The 20276-nt window shown below is 45.9% G+C and overlaps 1 protein-coding gene across 1 annotated transcript; it reads left to right on the plus strand.

Annotated features, from left to right (window-relative positions):
- Nucleotides 1-3641: 3641 nt before the first annotated feature.
- Nucleotides 3642-19865, plus strand: BATF3 (basic leucine zipper ATF-like transcription factor 3). The gene is made up of 3 exons (XM_083605686.1): nucleotides 3642-4319; nucleotides 9247-9351; nucleotides 16159-19865. The coding sequence occupies exons 1-3, from the start codon at nucleotides 4254-4256 to the stop codon at nucleotides 16342-16344; spliced, it is 357 nt and encodes a 118-aa protein (XP_083461812.1). The 5' UTR covers nucleotides 3642-4253; the 3' UTR covers nucleotides 16345-19865.
- The last annotated feature ends 411 nt before the right edge of the window (nucleotides 19866-20276 follow it).

The raw sequence follows: 20276 nt of genomic DNA on the forward strand, positions 1-20276 counted from the left end.
GGCCGGACTATTTTTTTTGGGGGGGTAAGCGAATTCCTATGTCCCACAAATAACCCAGAGATGCATTTTAAATAAAAGCACACATTCTACTCATGTAAAAACACCAGGCAGGCCCCACAAGTAACCCAGAGATGTATTTTAAATAAAAAGGACACATTCTACTCATGTAAAACTACGCTGATTCCTGGACCGTCTGCAGGCCAGATTGAGAAGGCGATTGGGAGGGTCCGGCCCCTGGGCCTTAGTTTGCCTACCCATGCTCTAGCCCACTGCAAGTATTCAAAATCAGCTCTAAAGGGTTCCCCCAGAACAGATGTGGGATATGTGAGGGGCTGTAGAGGAGAGAAAGGAGAAGCCCTATTGCACAAGCAGACACTCACTTGGATTAATCTTAGATCTCAGCTGTAGTCTCTATAGGTGTCAAATGCCATTGAGAATAATTGTACTAATAATATCGAGTTCCTTTCAAGTGTCAGCACAGTGAACAAGAACTGGTTGAATTACATGTAGGTTTTCCAGCGGGAAACAGCCTACATGTAGGTTGTTTCCAGTACAGTACATGGAGACAATCAGAAACACCCCACCTCAGTGTATCCATTTCTCCAAAACAAACTAATGGAACCTCCACAATGCTTAAACATGTTCAGGCAGTCCAGTGCTATTTTTCTAGAAAAACAGGTGGCAGAACTCACCATGAACACCTTCCTTGTTCTCTTAGAATGGCAATGGTGCCCAGCTGAGAGGTGCTGGAAATGAGTTCCTGTGAGTTCCCTCTGGGGAAAAGAAGCCCTGACACAGTCTATGCTTAAAGCATGGAAAGGAAAAACAGTCCCCATCCTCATCTAATCCCCCTGGCTCACAACGTACTATTCCACCATGCATCCCAAAGCATCCAAGTAAGAATTGGGCAGACCAAAGTCCTACACCACCTAACAGACTTCTACAAGAATGGCAACCTCATACCAGTAAGGGAAAAACAAGACAAGCTAAAGGACACCCTAATGCCTTGGCTGATCCATCACCTTCTTAAACAACCCGGCAGCAGCCACTAGGCCACTGACTAACTTTGGAAAGCTCCTCTTGACAGCAGAGGGACACAGCAAAGGAATGGTATCTACAGTACATTACTCCAAGACACTACAAATTCCTTCACCACAATTAAAGACCCATGGGAGCATGACATAGGATATGAAATAAACTACCCAATGGTCCAAACTGTGGTCTAAGCCACCATTTAAATCCATCTCAGCCAAACGAAGAGAGCTCACCTCAAAAAAATTTTATAGGTGGTACCTAACACCATGGAAGCTAGTGCTGATACACCCAGGAACCTCACCTAAATGCTGGAGAAGCTGCATGTAATGCATGAAATATGTAAGACATATTTCAGAATGAGCATGTTTTGAGGTGGAATCTATTTCACGAAGTTCTTGCCACTTTCCTTAAACACAATATTCCTTCTTTACTGCAGCCTATCCCTCAAAACTGCCGCAGTCTGATTTATGATGCTGAGTAAACAGGGTGGCATTTTAAGACATGTTTTTGTAGACTGAGGCATGGGCATTCTTTCTGACCTGACTCTTAGAATAGAGTGAACTTTTTTTGTTTTCTGGAGAACAAAATATAAAGTTGACAGGTGAAGTAATGCAATGTTTTCTTTGGGGAAAGGATTGTGCTCAGGTTGTTTTTTTAAGCTATCACTCTAGGAGTCCCAGTTTTGATAGGAGTGGCACTGCCTTCCAGGTGATGCTCTTCAGCCAGCCAGTCCTTTACATTTAAGGATCTTGTAAAGAAGGCAAAGAGAGAGTAGTTTTTCCTAGAAGCATTCATGGTAGATTGATCCAGTGGTATAATTCTTGCGTTTTTGAAGTGAATTATATCTATCTCTAAGCTATGTATAATTATTTTGCCTTCTAACTTACAGGAAATCCAATTGTTGTAAAAGGGAAATCTAAAATCTCCTTTTACTTGAAACATTACAACATTCAACATTTTTATTTTTAACTTGGGCATAAACTGGTGTTGCATCAGAAGGCGTCTGGCTGTTTTCTTAATATAGCTCATCAAGTTCTGCGAGGGACACCTAATAAAAAGACGGCTGCGTGATCCTTGTGTGCATCTGGGCTTGATAGTGTGGTACATTGCCGAGACTGAAATAGGCAGGAGGATTGTGCTTTGGAAAGACTAATGAACTGCAGCAGAAAGAAAACAGTGTTGCAGCAATAAATCTAGTATAGAATGGAAAATTATGCCTTTGTTTCATTCATACAGTACGGCATTCTGGAATTACCAAGTTATAGATGGGAAAACAAGAATAGGTGACACTATTTCATCACTTTGGCGAAGGGTCATAGGTCAGTGGTAGGGAGTGAATTTTTCATGTAAAAGTTTCCCAGTTCAATCCCTGGCGTCCCCAAGCTGGGTAAGACCAGCCAGTGTACACAGTACTTGGATAGATGGACAAATGCACTATATTGGTATAAGATGGGTTCCTGCGTTGCATCTTTGCATCAGTTGTAGAGCTGGAGGCAACGCTGAGGGTCATCTAGATCTGTCTCTGCTGTAAGGCAACCTGTGATCTTTGGATGAAGGGAGGCATATAAACTGAACAAACAAACAAAAGGAAGGGGGTGTTAACCATTCAGTGGTCCGCCAAGAACCTTGGCAATTTTTCTTTTTTAATATTTATGTTTTATTGAAATTTTTCCCTTCTTTTTTTTTTTGGAAAGTTTTATGGACACTTTTCAGAATACATTGCAGTAAAAATCTAGGTGAGCTAAACAAATAGAAAAAAGGAAAATGTAAAGTCCTCTCTGATAGGACTCTTATCCCACATAGAGAGAGGTGGACCCTCCTGGCTCTCACCTGGGACCTTCCCTTTCTTATCCCAGCCTCTCACCCTGGGAAATCTTCCTTTCGCTGCCTCTCACACAGGGTCCTGCAACAACCATTCATCCCCTTCATCTGCGAGTCATTTCCTCCTTAACCCAGAGTAGAGGATAAAAGCAAGAGCAAAGCAGGGGAAAAAATAAATTAGCGGGATGAAAAAGAAGAGGGGGAGGGGAATAAAAAAGATAAATGAATGGATGCCTTTTTCTGACTATTTAAAGAAATAGTATGATGAACTCGCTAGCAGGATTCGAGCTATGAGCAACAAAAGTAATTAGATGGTAATATTGTGGTTATGATTTGATAGATAAAAGACAGGGTGCAGCAGAAGTGGAGAAGCAACAACTCCATGGGGAAAGGGGTGGGAAGTCGACAAAAATATGAGAAAAGACAGAACTGTGTTTTTGTTTTAATTGCATATGTTTAAAAAGTTGAAGCTTAATAAGATAATTATATATATATATATTATATATAAACGGAAGACATTAGCAGAAAATACAGAAGAGGAACTTCCAATTTTCCATCTGCTGTTTGCATAAAATACGATTCTTCGTTGAAAGTTTTCGGTGCGAATACAAAGTGAAAGAAAAAAAATATAATCACAAAAAGAATTTTTTTTAAAAAAAAACCAACTTGAATTTATGGTGCAATACGAAATATAAGTCTGTAAGTAATGGAAGCGTGAAATTAATAACAAGGCGATTCTTTTTTCAAGCGGCGCGTGGGCGGCGTGTGGTGGCGAGCTGAGGAACTTCTGGTTTCACACGACCCCTCCGCGCTGATCCGGCCCGGGATGGCAGGCAGGCAGGCGGGGAGCGGTTCTGGCCGGGGCCGCTGCTCTCTTCGAGACACGGCGGCGGGGAAAGGGCGAGGGAAAAGCCCCCGGTGCCTCGCTTCCCCCTCGGGCGGCTCCCTCGCCGCCCCCCGGCCTGTGGTCGCGCAGCCAGTTCCCTGCGAAGTTTCATCCGGGGCGCCACGTGATTTCCACGAAGCCCGCCTCGAAAGGCGCCGCCGCCGCCGCAGCCCGGGCGCCCCAGTCAGGCGAGCGCGGGAGCTGGAGCGGGCGCCTGCCTGCCTCTGCTCTCTTCCCGGCCGGGTTCTGCCCCAGGAAGGCGGCGAGCGGCCGGGGAACCACGCGCGCCTCGCGGTTGCCGGCAGCTGCTGGGATGTCCCTGGCTGGGCTTTCCGCATAGGCTGAGAGGCAAAGCAAGCCAAGCAGGCAGGCAGGCAGGCAGGCAGGCATTCGTCCGGCGCAGCGCGGCGACGAAGACGCTCCACCTCTCCGGGGCTCCCCCGATGCGCTTTGGCCGCCGCCTCCTGCCGGCTGCGCGCACAAGGAGGAGCGACAGCGCCGCCTCGGCGGGATGTCTCAGGGCGCGCCGGCGGCGAGCACTTTGCGAAGGAGCTCCTCTTCGGAGGGGACGCAGCAGGTAAGCCAGGGAGAGGGACCGAGGCCGGGAAGTGGGCTGGAAAGGGGACCCGGGAGGAGGGCTGCGCCGAGTCGTCCTTGCGCGCTCCTTCCCAGCAGTGGCGGACCTACATTGGGGGGGGGCTTGAAGCTTGAGCTGCTATGGGGGCCCCTTCACAACCTGCAACGGGGTCTAACCACGGTTCTCTTCTTCCATGGGGTTGCTCCACGACAGATCACCACAATTTGCGTTTTTGGGTATCCAAAATTCATAGACTCATCAGAATCTTAAGAGTTGGGAAAGACCCCGAGGGTCGTCTAGTGCAGGAATCTCAGCTGAAAGCACCCATGACAGCATGGTCATCTAACCTCTGCTTAAAAACCTCCAAGGAAAGAGAGTCCATCGCCTCTCGTGGGAGTCAAACAGATCTGACTGTCAGAAAGTTTTTCCGAATGTTTAGTGGGAATGGCCTTTCTTGTAACTTTAAGCCATTGCCTCCAGTCCCACCCTCCAGGAGAAAACGAGCATGTTCCCTCTTCCATGTGACAACCGTTAAGATATTTGGAGGTGGCTATCATAGCTCCTCTCAGTCTCCTCTTTTCCAGGCTAAACATACCCTGCTCCTCATAAGACTTAGTTTCCAGACCCTAAGCTTAGTTTCCTCTCTAGGGTCTGTTTTTTCAAAAAAGGGAAGGGGTTATATTAGCCACAGCAGAACAGCCAGCTTACTGTGCTACTAACTCTCAGACTTCGTTGAAATGTACAGTGGTACCTCAGGTTAAGTACTTAATTCGTTCCAGAGGTCTGTACTTAACCTGAAACTGTTCTTAACCTGAAGCACCACTTTAGCTAATGGGGCCTCCTGCTGCTGCCATGCCGCCGGAGCCCGATTTCTGTTCTTATCCTAAAGCAAAGTTCTTAACCTGAAGCACTATTTCTGGGTTAGCGGAGTCTGTAACCTGAAGTGTATGTAACCCGAGGTACCACTGTATGCAGCAAAAAAAAAAAAATCTTATCTGATTTGTGCTATTAGACCCAAAATTTTTAATCAAAGTGGACTGAAGTCGCTTCTGGGGCTCCTCTGGAATTTGAGACCCTGAAGCTTGAGCTTCATTTAGCTTTGTAGTAAATCTGCCCCCTGCTTCTGAGGGATCGGAAATAAAACCACCGTGATCCAAGCAGGGCTGCAGAGGTTTGGTGCTGCTGTGCAGTCTCAAAAAACAAAATCAGATCAAAAAAATATATGGGGGTAGAGGAGCAGGGCAGCCAAAATGACAGAGGTGTGTGTAGAGCAGTTTACTTACCAGGAAAGGCTATGGGGTTTGTCTTTTCCTTGTGTTTATTACATATTTTGTGTTTTTAATCTATTTTGGGGCTGTGAACTGCCCTGAGATCTTCAGGCGAAGGGCAGTATATGAATTTAATAAATAAATGAAATCGCATGGGGTATGTTTTAGAAGAAATCTGTGAAGCGGGTGAGGGCGGAGGAACAGGTGTGCACAGAAATAATTCCAGGTGAAAGTTTCCTGCATGGCAGATGACGCTCGCGGCCGTTCCAACTCTGCAATTCTATGATTCTAAGGTCTATGACTTATAAGTTACAGGTTGTCAACTTGGCTATTCTCAATCTTTATGCGACCAGGACCCCTCTACCCCACTTGGCACCACTGAAAGGAACCCTGGTGGACTGTGTCTGCCAGGGATCTCCTATGGGACTATACATTTCAGAACAAACTTAGAACAAGCTGCTCTGTTTGTCCATTTGACACTAACAGAGCAAAGGCACGCAGCTTGAATTTGCCCATTGAACAACAGCCCTATCTTTCTGTGGCTACAAGCCATGATTGCTCTGCCTCCACAGCTTGGAGGCACCAATGCTTCTGAATGCCAGTTGATGGAAACCACCAGAGGGAAGAGAGAGGGCTCTTTGCACAGGCATCTGGTCGGCCACTGTGGGAAGAGGATGCTAAGCTTAGATGGGCCTGAATTTAAATTGCGTAACAATAACTAACAGATCAGTGACTGAGAGAGTGAGAAGAAATAAACTGACAGCGAGGTGGAAGGAGGGAATGAATCAGAGTGGATGGAAAGAGAAAGGAACAGGGAAGGGCAGAAAGGACAATCTCTTTCTCCAGATAGGCCACATCCTTTTTCATCCTGAAATGCTAATTTTTAAACGTCTCCAGGGAAGGAGGCGAGAATTACCCATAGACATCAATGGGGAAATTAAATAATCTAATATAACTAGGATCAGGCACAAGCATGTCCATTTCGCCCTTCCCAAAGCAGGGAGTAGAAAACCACACTGGAGCGGAGCATCCTCAGTTAGGGTTGGCATACGGCCACAAGCAGTGTCTGTGCGGAAATCGTCAAAATGTCCGGGAAAATCCAGACGTATGGCAGCCCATGTCAGGAGTGTCGATTTCCCTCGGAAATAGCTCGAAAACGTCCTATTTCCTTGCAATTTTGCAACTAAAAAACCAAAAGAACTTTTCTGTCTAGATTTTTGCTTTTTGAAATATGGCAACCCTATCCGTGGTGGGCATGGATTTCTGTCTATTAGGAGTGGATCTTGGGGTAGGGGGATGGCATGGGGAGTGGCTGGAACCCAGAACAAAATTGCACTTCATACTGCAAAATTTTGTTGCAGGACCCACTGTATAATTCTCTAAATCAAAACCCACCAGTGGTCATAAGCGACTCGTTGGTCATGCCTTGCTGGAAGGCAGTAGGTACCCTCAGCGATACCGTCTTGTGTGTGTTTTTTAAAGTTGCTTTTCAAAGAGAAGGAGAAGGAGTGGGGGTGGGGGCAATGGGGGGAGAAGGAGTGAGTTAGATTGGAAATTCGATGCATTCTCAGTGGGGGAACTCCCGTGCACATGCAAAGTGCTTACCATCACAGAAGACAGTGGGAAGCCTCAGCGAGCAGATCATACCCTTAAGGGGAAAGCAGAGAGAAGACCCAGGTCCGCTTCAGTGATTTTGCTGGGATCCAAGCACACCAAAGCCTTCAGGGCCCATTAAGCTAGGGCTTGCTGATCAGAAGGTCGGCGGTTCGAATCCCCGCGATGGGGTGAGCTCCCGTTGCTTGGTAACTGCTCCTGCCAACCTAGCAGTTCGAAAGCACAGCAAAGTGCAAGTAGATAAATAGGTACTGCTCCGGCGGGAAGGTAAACGGTGTTTCCATGCTTCTCTGCTATGCCAGAAGCGGCTTTGTCATGCTGGCCACATGACCCGGAAGCTGTATGCTGGTTCCCTTGGCGCCACAACCCCAGAGATAAGCGCCGCAACCCCAGAGTCGTCCGCAACTGGACCTAACGGTCAGGGGTCCCTTTACCTTTTTTTAAGCACACCAAAGCCTTCCAGGACCCATTAAGCAGAGCGAAGGGGCCATGCCATGCTTCTGAATACCAGCTGCTGGAAACCACCAGAGGGGAGAGTGCTCTTGTTCTCAGGTTGCACTTGCGGTTTCCAACAGGTCTCTGGTTGGCCACTGTGAGAACAGGATGCTGGACTTGATGGGCCACTGGCCTGATCCAGCAGGCTCCTCTTACGTTAAGCTGCAGATGCTACAGCAGCAGCCAATCTACCCTCCATTCCCATTTTTTTGTTTCTTTACCAGTTCACCTTCTTAAAAAAATTAAAAAATAGGACACACACCAGGAAGTGTGCAATAACAAATGTTACTGGCGTACTTCACAATGGTCAAAATAAAGAGTTGTGAATTGGGAAAGGGATTTGAACTAAGAAATAAACAAGATCCTAGTCCATCTAGCCCCCAGTGCTCCGGTGATTCTTCCTTCTTTCCATGTTCTTAGGTTAGTCCTTCACCTTTTAGTGTCCACCTTCCCATCTCCCTTCACTCCCAGTTAATGTTTACAAGTTGTAGTTGAGTGTGTGTGTGTGTGTGTGTGTGTGTGTGTATGGAGGTTTTGCACAAGACTGCTCTTACACAAGCCTCTGTATTAAAATTTAAGAAATATAAAGGTTTAGTTATGTTCGGCAAACGTACCCTCAGCATGCAGTAGTTGGAAGTAGGCATGTTTGGAAATGTGTCGGCAACTGCAAAGGACATCTCTTGTATGTGCCAATTTCTCCTGAAGCGCACTTTTAATTTTATTCTTAATACTGCTGTTTTGCAGAAGAGCAGTTTAAAAATAATAATAATAATATGATTACCTTCAGCCACAGTTGGTGGAAATAGGCATGATACATCCTTTCCTTTTGGCTGATGAAAACAGAATGGCTAGGCTGTGCTCAGGCAAGGAGCAAATGAAAGCAGAAGGTGCAGTAATAGATGGCATGTTGTTGTTGTTTAGTCATTTAGTCGTGTCCGACTCTTCGTGAGCCCATGGACCAGAGCACACCAGGCACTCCTGTCTTCCACTGCCTCCCGCAGTTTGGTCAAACTCATGCTGGTAGCTTCGAAAACGCTGTCCAACCATCTCGTCCTCTGTCATCCCCTTCTCCTTGTGCCCTCCATCTTTCCCAACATCAGGGTCTTTTCCAGGGAGTCTTCTCTTCTCATGAGGAGGCCAAAGACTTGGAGCCTCAGCTTCAGGATCTGTCCTTCCAGTGAGCACTCAGGGCTGCTTTCCTTCAGAATGGAGAGGTTTGATCTTCTTGCAGTCCATGGGACTCTCAAGAGTCTTCTCCAGCACCACACTGCAAAACTTCACTACACACACACCTACACAATGTGCTTCATTGCATCCACAGTCAGTGCATGTGATTTTATACTGGAAGCCTCTACAAACTGGATTAGCCATGGATTGGAAAAATCTTAATTAACTTGGGGGCGGGGGAACCAATTTAACTGGCTGCCTGTTGGATGAATTCTGTGAACGCTGCGGGTGGGGGTGGGGAATGGAGGCACAAGGAGCTTCAAATCCACATTAAACTCCTTTGTAGGTGAACCCTAACTAAGTCATCTGATTTTGTTGGCCAGGGTCATGAAGACGATGAAAGGAAAGTACGACGGAGAGAGAAGAACAGAGTTGCGGCCCAGAGGAGCAGAAAGAAACAAACACAGAAAGCAGATAAACTCCACGAGGTGAACATTGCTGTGGATCCCTGAGGGAGGGAAGAGCACTAATACCACTCCTGAGTGCAAATTAAGGCCCTCTTCATACTTGTTTAAGGGCTGAACAAAATGGCAGCATTTGTCAGGGCTGGGGAGCCTGGCTTGTTGTTGAGCAGCTGTAAAGTAGCAAAGGGGAGTGTGTGTTTTGTAGCGGAAAAACAGCTGGTGGGAGGGGGGTGCTTAACCCTTTCTCTGCCTGCTGGTACTACTGTCCTCCCACCCCACGCTGCTGCTTTTTCCTTGGATGCAGCAAACATGAGTCTGGAAGAGAAGCAGCTGGGGGGAGGTGTTGTATGGAGAAGGAACAGGCAGGGGAATCACTTGCCTTGCAGTATCTGAAGGGATGTCAAACCGAAGAGAGAGCTGGTGCGTTCTCTGTTACTTGCAAGGGGTGGCACTAGAACTGATGGGTGGAAATTGCAGGGAAGCGGATTTTGGCTTAAACATTTAGGTGAGACATCCAAATGGTTATGGGTTGTTTGACAGTGGAACAGCCGGCCTTGGGAGGGGCTGGGTTCTCCTTTGCTGGTGGTAGTGTAGCAGAGGTTGTAGACAGCCATCTGTCAGGGCGGCAGCAATTGCATTCTGCACTATAGATCCTGCTTTCAGCAACAGATTGGATGACCTACAAGGTTCCTTCCAGTTCTATGACTTTTAAGATATTCACATGCAAACACCTGTGGAATTCATGGTCCCCTTCTACCATTTTGCATCTGTTCAGTCACTACCGTGTTAGCAGTTTGGCGATGTGGCAAACACTGCCTTGCATGACTGGAGTGGACGACATTTTTAAATTATTATAAATGTTCATACATAAATACATCCTTTTATTTGTATGCCATATTTCTAGTGTTCAAACCATTACATAATTGCAAATATAATAAAAATGGTCTTAAACAATAAATGAAACACATTAAAAAGTACAGAACTAAACTGAACAACTTCCACATTAAATCACAACAAGATCGAAGAGTAAAGATACAAAAATTAACATCAATAGCAGCAACAACCTTTCACTCTCCTCCCCACAACAAAACAATACTCCAGCCCAAGAGTCTGTTCGGCGGCCTCAGCTTTTGTAGCTGGAGTCAGTCAGGGCCCCAGCATCCCAGGCCAGGTGGGAAAAGGCCTGCAAGGCAGGGAGCAGGTCTTCCACGACTCATAACCAATATGGTCTCTGGTCTCTTCAGCAACTTCAGCTTCTGCAGCTGGAGTCAGTAAATCCTGTGACCAGGCAGTCCATAATGTGATGTGCAATGTCTGTCATATGTTATTCCAGAGTGGCCAACCAGGTGCCTATGGGAAACCCAGATGCAGGGCATGAGTGCAGAAACCCTCTTCCATTTTTGTTCCCCAGCAGCTGGCATTCAGAGGCAAACTGCTTCTCATCTTGGAGGTAGCATTTAGCCATTGCCAGTTTTCCTGAAGGAGCTCAGCTTTGGTGTGTCAGAAAACCTCAGGCCCATCTATTTCTGCATTCTGTTTCTGACAGAGAGGCTAGCAGGATGCTCAGAAGGCAAGGTGCAGCGGAGCTGAACACCCCCAGCTGTTTGAACAGGGCATTGGTGATCAGTGGTAGACTGCCTCTGATCACAGATGTTCCATGCTTCACCCTTGAGGCTCCTAGGTGGTTCTTTCCTCTGCAAACACATTTTCAAGGATGCTTAAACTCGTGGTTCTCAATGCAGCCTGGGGCAGTGAATTCTGCATAATAATTACAAACCACATGAAGTACAGTTTTGACTGGCCTGCATCTTACACACCCTGCCAGGTTCAGAAGATCCTGGAGCGTGTCATGTTTTGAGTCAAAATTGGTGTGTTTTTCACTGTTCACTCTCTCTGCAATGTTCATGATATTAGAAGTCTGTGCCACAGCCCTTCTTGCTGTTGCGTGTCTTTCAGGGCTATAAAGCCCCGATTGCCAAAGGCTTTCCCTTTGCTCTTTTCAATGTGTCTTCTATGTAACAAGTAGAGCGGAAGAAGACGGGGTTCCTACACTTTAACTGGTGTACAGAAAAGGAGCTTTCAACAGGTGTAGCTTGTGCGGAAACTATTTTTTACCAGAGTCATGGCAGTTCTCCAACATTTTTTTTTTTACTGGCGTGGGAGTGGCCCCTCAGGAGACCATTTAGTAAATATTTTGTTATTCTAAAAATCAAAACATAGATTTCAGATTTTAATAACATTTCCCCTTCAGTGTTGGCATTGTTGTCAAAATAATTGCTTTGGTATGAAAATGTCCCTTTATCTAGTAACATATAAAGGGGAATAATAATAATAATAATAATAATAATAATAATAATAATAATAATAATGCCACCCTTCATCATAAGATCTCAGAGCAGTTCGCAGAATAAAATACAGGATAAAAACATGTAAATAATTAAATAAAGCAGCAAAACAATAACCGGCCCCCTTCTCACAGACAACATTTAAAAGGCTGTAGGATATAAATCAGCCAAGGGCCTGGTTGAAGAGGAATGTTTTTGCCTGGTGCCTAAAAATATATAATGAAGGTACCAGACGAACCTCCCAGGGGAGAGCATTCCACAGATGGGGAGCCACTGCAGAAAAGGCCCCTTCTTGTGTTGCCACTAGGCCTGGGTGATACATCAATATATCGCCCAGGACCAGTATGAGGAGCAGACTGCAGTGTCTGCTTCACTCAGTGATGTATCGCTGGTGAAACCGCCACCGCTCCTGAGTCCCTCTGCTAAACTTCCTCCAGTCAGCGTTACTTGCAGAGGGACTCAGGAGCGGTGGCCGTTTCACCAGCGATAGATCACTGAGTGAAACCGCCATCCCACTCTGCCCTCATACTGTGCAGAGGAAGAAAACAGATGCATTGGTGAGGCGCCGATACAGCTTGCGCCTCTCTCTGCATCTTTAAACTGCTTGGCTGAAGAGTGTGTGGTTGCCGCTCCCCTCAGCCGAGCAGTTAAAGGATCCCCCAGCCCAACGCTGGCTCCTGCACAAGTTGGAGGGGAGGACCAGGGATGGCTCTTCTGGGATTGGGGAACCCTCCTGCGCCCCAGCTGAGCCAGACAAACAAGCTGCGTTGTCCCAGCCTGCTAGGCACTGGGGTGAAACCGCCTCAGCTTCCGCAGTGAGAGCTGCGACAAATTCTCCCGGCGCCTCGCAGGCTGAGGCCAATGCAGCTTGTTTTTTCAACATCACAGTATATCGCCAGACCACGATGTTTGACTGGTGAGATACCGCGATGTTGAAAAGATGATATTGCCCAACCCTAGATGCTACCCTTTGGACTTCACGTGGAGGAGGCACATGGAAAAGGGCCTCAGATGATGAATGCAGAGTCTGGGATGGTTTATATGGGAAGAGGGGGTCCTTGAGGTACTGCGGTCCTCAGCAGTTTAAGGCTGCATCAGTACTGTATTGTGAAAATCACAGAGAGTAGTCAATAATCTGTCCCTGATCAAAGCAGTCCCAATCTCCTTTAAGTCAATCAATCAAATGTCAGGCCAAGAACATATATTCTTCATTGTTCTACAAACTTCCTGCAGACTACCTGAATTGTCTGTCGTTTGAGAGCCCCTGGCTGGGACCATGTTGCAACTTTAGAGTTGTAGTTTCTTTAGTCTCACATTCCCCTGGAGTACATTTCTGCATTCCTTTTAACTCTCCTTTCCCTTTCACTCCTTTAACTGATTACTGTAAAGCTGATTTTCTTTAGAAGAGAGGCTCAAAACTGGAATAAGAAGGGTGTTGGCCAAGACTGTGTTCAGTGAGGTTGTAACAACTACTGTGAGTTTTATCATTTAGTGCTTCAGCGCTTTCTTATGAGCAATCCTGAATGCATTTTAGGAAATTAGGGGGGAGAACCAGAGAGATTAATGTGACATTTCCGTAGAAGAGAGCAAATTATTCATCCCCTCCATGTGTGGTACGTGGCACGCTTCAAGCAGGTAATGAACTTAGTGACCATAGCAGCTGTTCCGGGCAACTGCTTCTATCTACTTTTCTTTTTTAAGGTGTATTGCTATAAATTCTCCTAGCCACATTCAAATCAGGGGGTGGGGACCAGCAACCTGCTGTACATTTGCATTGGTGCCTAAACCACCTCTCTTTTCCCCACCTGCACTTAAAAAATAATAATTTAAAAAGCAGCTTTGCGTCTATGTTTCATTTGACAAGCACACCGATGAAGAAAGCAGATAATGTTTGATAAAGGAGCAGAGAGGATGGGAGACTACAGGAAGTGCAGATTATTAAGATTGTTTCATTTTAAAAATGGAAGCTGTAATGATCCAGGAAAGGGTTTGCAAATGATGTGGGTTTTGTGGAAGGATTTGAAAGAGGAGAGTGATATATGCAGAGCTCACCAGGGGGCTTAATAAACTTTCCTGCCTCCTGGTTTTCACCTGTTCTTTTTTTAAAACAACAACACAAAAACTGACAGACCACAAGAGATGGATATTGGGTTGTGTTTGGTTTGATTGCAAGCCTCTCCACAGTTATGGGTGTTTCTTTATTTCCAGTTGGTTCCTCTCCTCATAATAGACATGTTTGTGTGCGTCCGTTTCTGATGGCAGCAGATCTAAGTAACTGCTAGGTTTTCAGAACATGGGAGGACAGCAATTGTTGCCTTTCCCCCTCCAGCAGCTGAAAGGGAAGGGTCATAGCTCAGTGAGAGAATATCTGCTTTTGCATACAGAAGGTCCCAGCTATCACTAGGTACTGTAGGGCATGTTCTGAACACCTGGAGTGCTGCTGTCCGCCAGTGTAGGGAACACTGAACTAGATGAGCCAATGGTCTGATTCGGGGTGTGTTCCCATTAGTGCACAACAAAGTTGCATTTTGCGCTGTGCGTCTGTGTTTGTTTCACAGCTCTTCCTCTGACTGTTCACATCAACACAGCTTCATCAGTGTCAGATTCGTTTTTGTTTGAGAATGCACCAGGGTCATTGACTCGAGGCAAAGTAGAAACAGCTTAAGGAATCCAATTGATGTGCGGCTAATTTGAGAAATAGTGCATCAAACTGTATTATTTTATAAGAGGGGACAGGAACTCAACGCTAATGTCTCATAACAAATGCAACTGATCTGTAGAAACGAATGTACAACTTGAAAAAAGAGGAAAGGCGTGTACTTTTGTAAACCAAGAAAATCTATAAAAATAAAAATAAGAGAGGACAGGATCCATATGTGTTTTGATGGCTCTCATGTGTGGGTGTGAATTAAAAACCCAGCACTGGAAATACAGTGTGTGCACAGCTATTTTCATAAGACTATTGTAATATGGACAGATTTAGAGGGGCTGTGTTTTTTGCTTGCAGAGGACAGGCCTCCGTTTGAAGGTGTCCTCTGTCTTAAAGGGCTGCTACCTGGTCCTAGTCCAGTTTCAAGATAAGAAGGGAGAGCAGGAAGGACCTTGAAGTTGCACATCAACAGTTAGCAGCATCTTGGCCGCAGATTGTGCAGGCTCATCTACATGTAAAATGCACATGTACATTTTAATGCAAATCAGTGCCTTCATGCGTCTTCTCTTGCTTGGGTGGTAGATTCCCACTGTATTGTCATTTCTCTGTCATGGCTAATAGTTTGGGGATAGGTCTGTCTGCCATGAATGTGTCTATCCCCTCTGAGCTACTACAAAGGGCCAACGCCTCTGATATGCAAACAGTAGATTTGCATTGGTGAAGGCCGCAGTAATTGAGGGCTGTGTACACACTAATCTTGCTCATAGCACACAAAAAAATGTAGTTTTTCTCAGTCGGGAATTATTCATGCTCATCCTCAACATGGTGGCTTCTGTCAAGATTGATTCTAAATCCTGCCGTCTCCACAACTTTTCCTGTTTACATATACTGTATCCCAGGGGAATGAAGAAGGAAAAGATCATTGTGCCTGCCCACCCACGCATTCATTGCCATTATCGCCTACATCTGTTTTTAAATAGGTACAGTGGTACCTCGGGTTAAGAACTTAATTTGTTCCAGAGGTCCGTTCTTAACCTGAAACTGCCCTTAACCTGAAGCACCACTTTAGCTAATGGGGCCTCCCACTGCCGCCGCACGATTTCTGTTCTCATCCTGAAGCAAAGTTCTTAACCTGAGGTACTATTTCTGGGTTAGTGGAGTCTGTAACCTGAAGCGTATGTAACCCAAGGTACCACTGTACATAGCAATCGTTCCAAAATGGGCTTAATTTTCAGAACAGATTTCTCAAGAAGCACTTTTTGTGGGGCTAAAGATATGCACTAGATTATGTGTGGACTTTGTAGGGAAAGCAAGAACTCATTCTCCATTGGTTGCCGCATAAAATGTCACGTGTGTGCAGCCAAAATCTCAGGTCTGGACCCAGATGTCATGAAGCTTACTCTGTTGCCTCAAGGTGCAGTGATTTACATATCAAACTTGCCTTACTTACCAGTGTGCTTCTGACTGCAAGTTGTTGGAAACCATAGGAGGGGAAAGTGCTGTTGTGTTCAGATCCTGATTACATGCTTCTCATAGGCATGTAATTGGCCACTGGGAATAGGATGCTGGACTAGATTGGCCATTCACCTGATCCACCAGACTTTTTAAATGTTCTTAAACTAACACAGCCCAGACCATGATGTACAAGGAATATCACACGGAGACGCGATCTTCAGAGTAGCTCTTGATAGCTGATACCAAGTCTGCTTTTATCTGATTTCTTCCCCTTGCCTTGTTTTTATTTACTTTGCAATGAGGAAACAGCGAAGTGGGGGAAATGTGCCTGGCAGTGGCTGGCTGGGTTGCATGCTTAACTCATGTGATAATCCGTTTCAGGAATACGAGTGCCTTGAGCAAGAGAATATCTCCCTGAAAAAAGAAATTGGAAAGCTGACCGACGAAATGAAACACTTGAGCGAAGTCTTGAGGAACCACGAAAAAGTCTGCCCTCTGTTACACTGCTCTTTAAACTTTGGCTTGATTCCGAGACACGATGTCCTCAGTGGCCCCTTGCCAAGATGAAGAGGCCACCTTCAGAGGATCTGCAAGTTCTACTGATATGAGAGAGTTTTCGAGAGCCTCTTTCTTTTCCACCATGCTTCATGGACATGACAAGCACTCTTGCAACTTGCACCTGCTTTCCCACCACGAAAGTCTAGTAAATAATCAGGATGCTGTCTCGAGGATGAGAAACATGGATGGGCTGCAACCTTGTGGGAAAATCTTTGGACAAAGTGCTTTCTCCCTCTCTCTCTCTCTCTCTCTCTCTGCATGTTTCCACTGTGTGCTGTTTGTCCAGCAAGGAATCTGAAATGTGGCCTTGAATGCAAATAACATCATCACATTTATTTTTAAAGACACAACTTTCTTGTCCTCATTGTTGCTAAGAAATGTGCTGACGATGATGAGGAAAGGGGAAGAGCCTGTTCTGGAGCTTGAAACCAAAAGGGATAGTGGGCACATCCTGGAGCCAAGGATTGCCACTTCTGCATCTCTTGCCTGCCTACCAGATTCTTTGTTCCCTATGTGCCTTGGGCTTCTCCTCTTCCACTCTCTGTCAAGTTCTGTGAAAATCCAAACATTGCATGTATACTTTTCGGGCTTGTTGTAGTCGTACATAAATTCAGTGATACAAATGCAGCCATCTCCCCTGGTGATTGGGTAGCCCACATCCTAGGCCTATTTTTTTCTTCTTCTTTTTGGTGGCGGGGGGGGGGGGTGTTCCCAGCTTTCAGGAGAGGCCTGAGGGAAGCATGCAGAGGATGGCAGAGGGAAGAAGAGAGGAATATTCCCCTCTCTTGAGCAGTACCGTGGGGTTTCTTAACTGCGAGCACACCATGAATTTAAAGCACATGAGCTCCTCCAAAGATTCCTAAGAACGCTAGTTTATTGTAGCTCTGTGAGGGGCTAACTATGGCTCCTAGGATGCTCTGGGGAAAGCCACATGCTTTAAATATATGGCACGTATGTTCTTTCATTCCTTTAGAAAGTACCAAATAATGAGCCTATGGTTTGGCTACGTTGTTGAACTGTGCCTCCAGCATTGATACCCTTTTATTTCCTCCTTCTTTTGAGCCGCTGTTCTGAACCCCATTCTACAGAGAACATATTGATGCCCCCCCTTTTATTTGCACTGTTCTTCATCTTCATGAGTCCCTTCCATGCCACCCCATAAGGAAAAAAAGCATTTATCTGGCTGGTGAGTTCCTGCTTTATTATGGATCAGAGCCAAAGTCTAAAGCTAATCACATTTTCGGCTTGTTTGCTGAATGACTCCGAGACCTGCATGAAAATATCTGTTTCCCCTTCTTTTATGGAGGGTGAATGTGCATCACCACTCATGCCCATAACTGGCATGTCTTTGAAAACCACAAATCCTCACTGAGTTTCATTTCAGGAACACAGCCTCACCCTTTTCTGCCCATGTTCATAGGACTGGGAACATGGGAAGCTGTCTTGTGCTGAGATGGACCACTGAGCCATCTAGCTCAGCGGTGTCTGCACTGACCCGCATGGGCGCTCCAGGGTTTCAGACACAGCCAGCCCTACCTGGAAATGCTGCAGATTCAACCTGGGACCTTCTGCAATCAAAGCAGATGTCCTACCATGGAGCCATACCCCTTCCTCTGGGATTTCTCTGCTGTTTTCAGAGCAGGAAAAGCTGACAGTGTGATCTGATGAACGTTCAAGCTCAGTGTTCATTGGAGTTTACACTCTAAAACAGAGATGGGAAACATCTCCAGAACTTTTGAGAATCCATCTTGCATCATCCCTGACTATTGGTCAGGAAGAAGAAAGCTGGAGTCACAACATCAGGAGGGAGGCATCTTCCCCACCTGCCTCCTCTCTTCGGTACCTGACATAGCTGTGGGTTAAAATAGTAGAAAGGCCATATTTGTTCACAGTGCATGGAGGGAGGCAAAACTTCTGCGAGATGACTAAAGGAAACTCAAGGACATCTGAAAACAAAGTTCTGATTTATATGGTTTTGCTTCCATTTTCAAGTCCTTGAGCCAGGGAAATATGCGTTCACCACATAGCCACATTTTTCAACGCTTGCAGCAATGAGGATCTGGGATTCTCCAAAAAGGGAAGTTCATGACTTTTTCAAAGAGGACCTTTTGGTTTCTCATCACTTATGCAACAGGATACTTTTAACCCCCTTTTCTAAAGTACACTTTTGGTTCTGAAGTGAGGATACTTAAATAGCCATTCTGTACTTCTGCGAATGGCATGCCCTGACTGGATGAACTAAGAGAGAGCATTTTAAGAATGCTGCTGGTTTTCAACTCTGACAGTTACTTTCTTGACTCACCCTCCTGCATTGCTGTTACTGCTGAAAAGGGAAGGAGGATTGGGGGGGGGGAACACTTAGTTAAGATTAGATTGTGGACTGAAGCACATAGCCCCTCCCCCACCCCTGCCTCTTTAGACCTTTGTGTCCCTTCCAACTCTACAACTCTATGGTTCTATGATCTCTATTACTTCACTTCAAAATATGACAAGTCAGTCCAGAAACAGCTTGCTAGGTGGGGTGGATCTGCTATGTTAGCTTCCTGGCAGCTGGACCACCATTCCTTGGGGTTGTAGAATGGCAGCGATTTCTGTTCTAACATGTATTCGTCACAATCGGTGCTGGTTCTGTTCTGCTGCAGTTCTGTTTCCATGAAATGCGACATTATTCACCTCTCCGCCTGCCATTTAGCATGACTTGAGCAGCTTATGAAACTCTGAACTTACATTCATTTCAATGCAAAGAAAATGTCAAAACAATGTGGAGGGGGGTGGGTCCCATGTCATTAATTACGTTTGTGGACTTGGCAGCAGCAGCAACAACAACATGAATGGATTTCTGTTCCTGACCACAGAAGGAGAGGCAAACTGTTCCTTTCTCATTTTTTTCTCATTCTTTGACACCTTTACTGTTGCTTATTGGAAGGAAGACAGACCCGGGGGGGGGGGTTAGGGGGGAGCAAATGCACCAGCAGAGCCAATCCAGTGTTCCTGCTTGCGTGTTTGCACTGCAACAGCCTCTCTGCCACCTCACCTCTCTCCCTCCCAGTAAGCAACAACAACTCACCTGCTGCAAAAGTAGCATAGCGGCTCCAGTCCACCCTATGAGATACTTTTGAGCCAAGTCTTGTGTTTTGGGGGACCCTGGTGCTCATTCAGCTGAGTAGGCACCAGACCTCACCCCTTATATACCTACCCAATTGCTGTGCTCTGCCAGTGAGGCCTCTTGACAGATGCCGTCTGATAAAGAGGTCCATACCTTACAATATAGGAACTGGGCCTTTAGTTGTGGTGGCACCTGCCCTTTGGAATGCCATCACCTTGAATATTAGACAGGCACCATCTCTGTTTTCTTTGCGGTGTCTACTGGAAACTCTCCCTCTTCCAGCAAGCCATTTAAGTAGAGATCTTTCCTGGTATGCACCTGTACTGGATATGTTTTAAAGATTTTTTTGTTAAATTGTTTTATCATTTGTTATTTGCTACCCTGGGAAGGGAGGAATATAAATTTAATAAATAAAATAAACAAAAAGCTGTGTCCCCGCAGCACTTCTGGGGGAAGTCAAGTGAGAAAGAAGAGGAAGGGAGGCCTGAGGGACACTCAGTCTCTGAAGGGTGCTCAATTATTTGGGAACTGTTACATCATTGGAACGGGGCCTATATAAGCATATAGTACAAAGCACGAAATGCAGGGTGTCAGCTTTCAGCTAAGAATAATGATAGCAAACTTCCTGGGCCTGGGGCCAAGGCAGTTCTGGTCCTCTAGTATTATAACAAGTATGGGGAACCTGTGCTGCCCCCCCCCCCAGGTATTGCTGGACCACAACTCCCATCAGCCCTGACAATTGGCCACAGTGGCTGGGATGGATAATATTGCAATTGATTGCCCACCCTTCACCCTAAGGTCCCAGGGCAGGTTGAACAGCTTTTAAATCACAACC

This window comes from Podarcis filfolensis (assembly GCF_964270895.1).
Source record: "Podarcis filfolensis genome assembly, chromosome: 3".
Lineage (NCBI taxonomy): Eukaryota > Metazoa > Chordata > Lepidosauria > Squamata > Lacertidae > Podarcis > Podarcis filfolensis.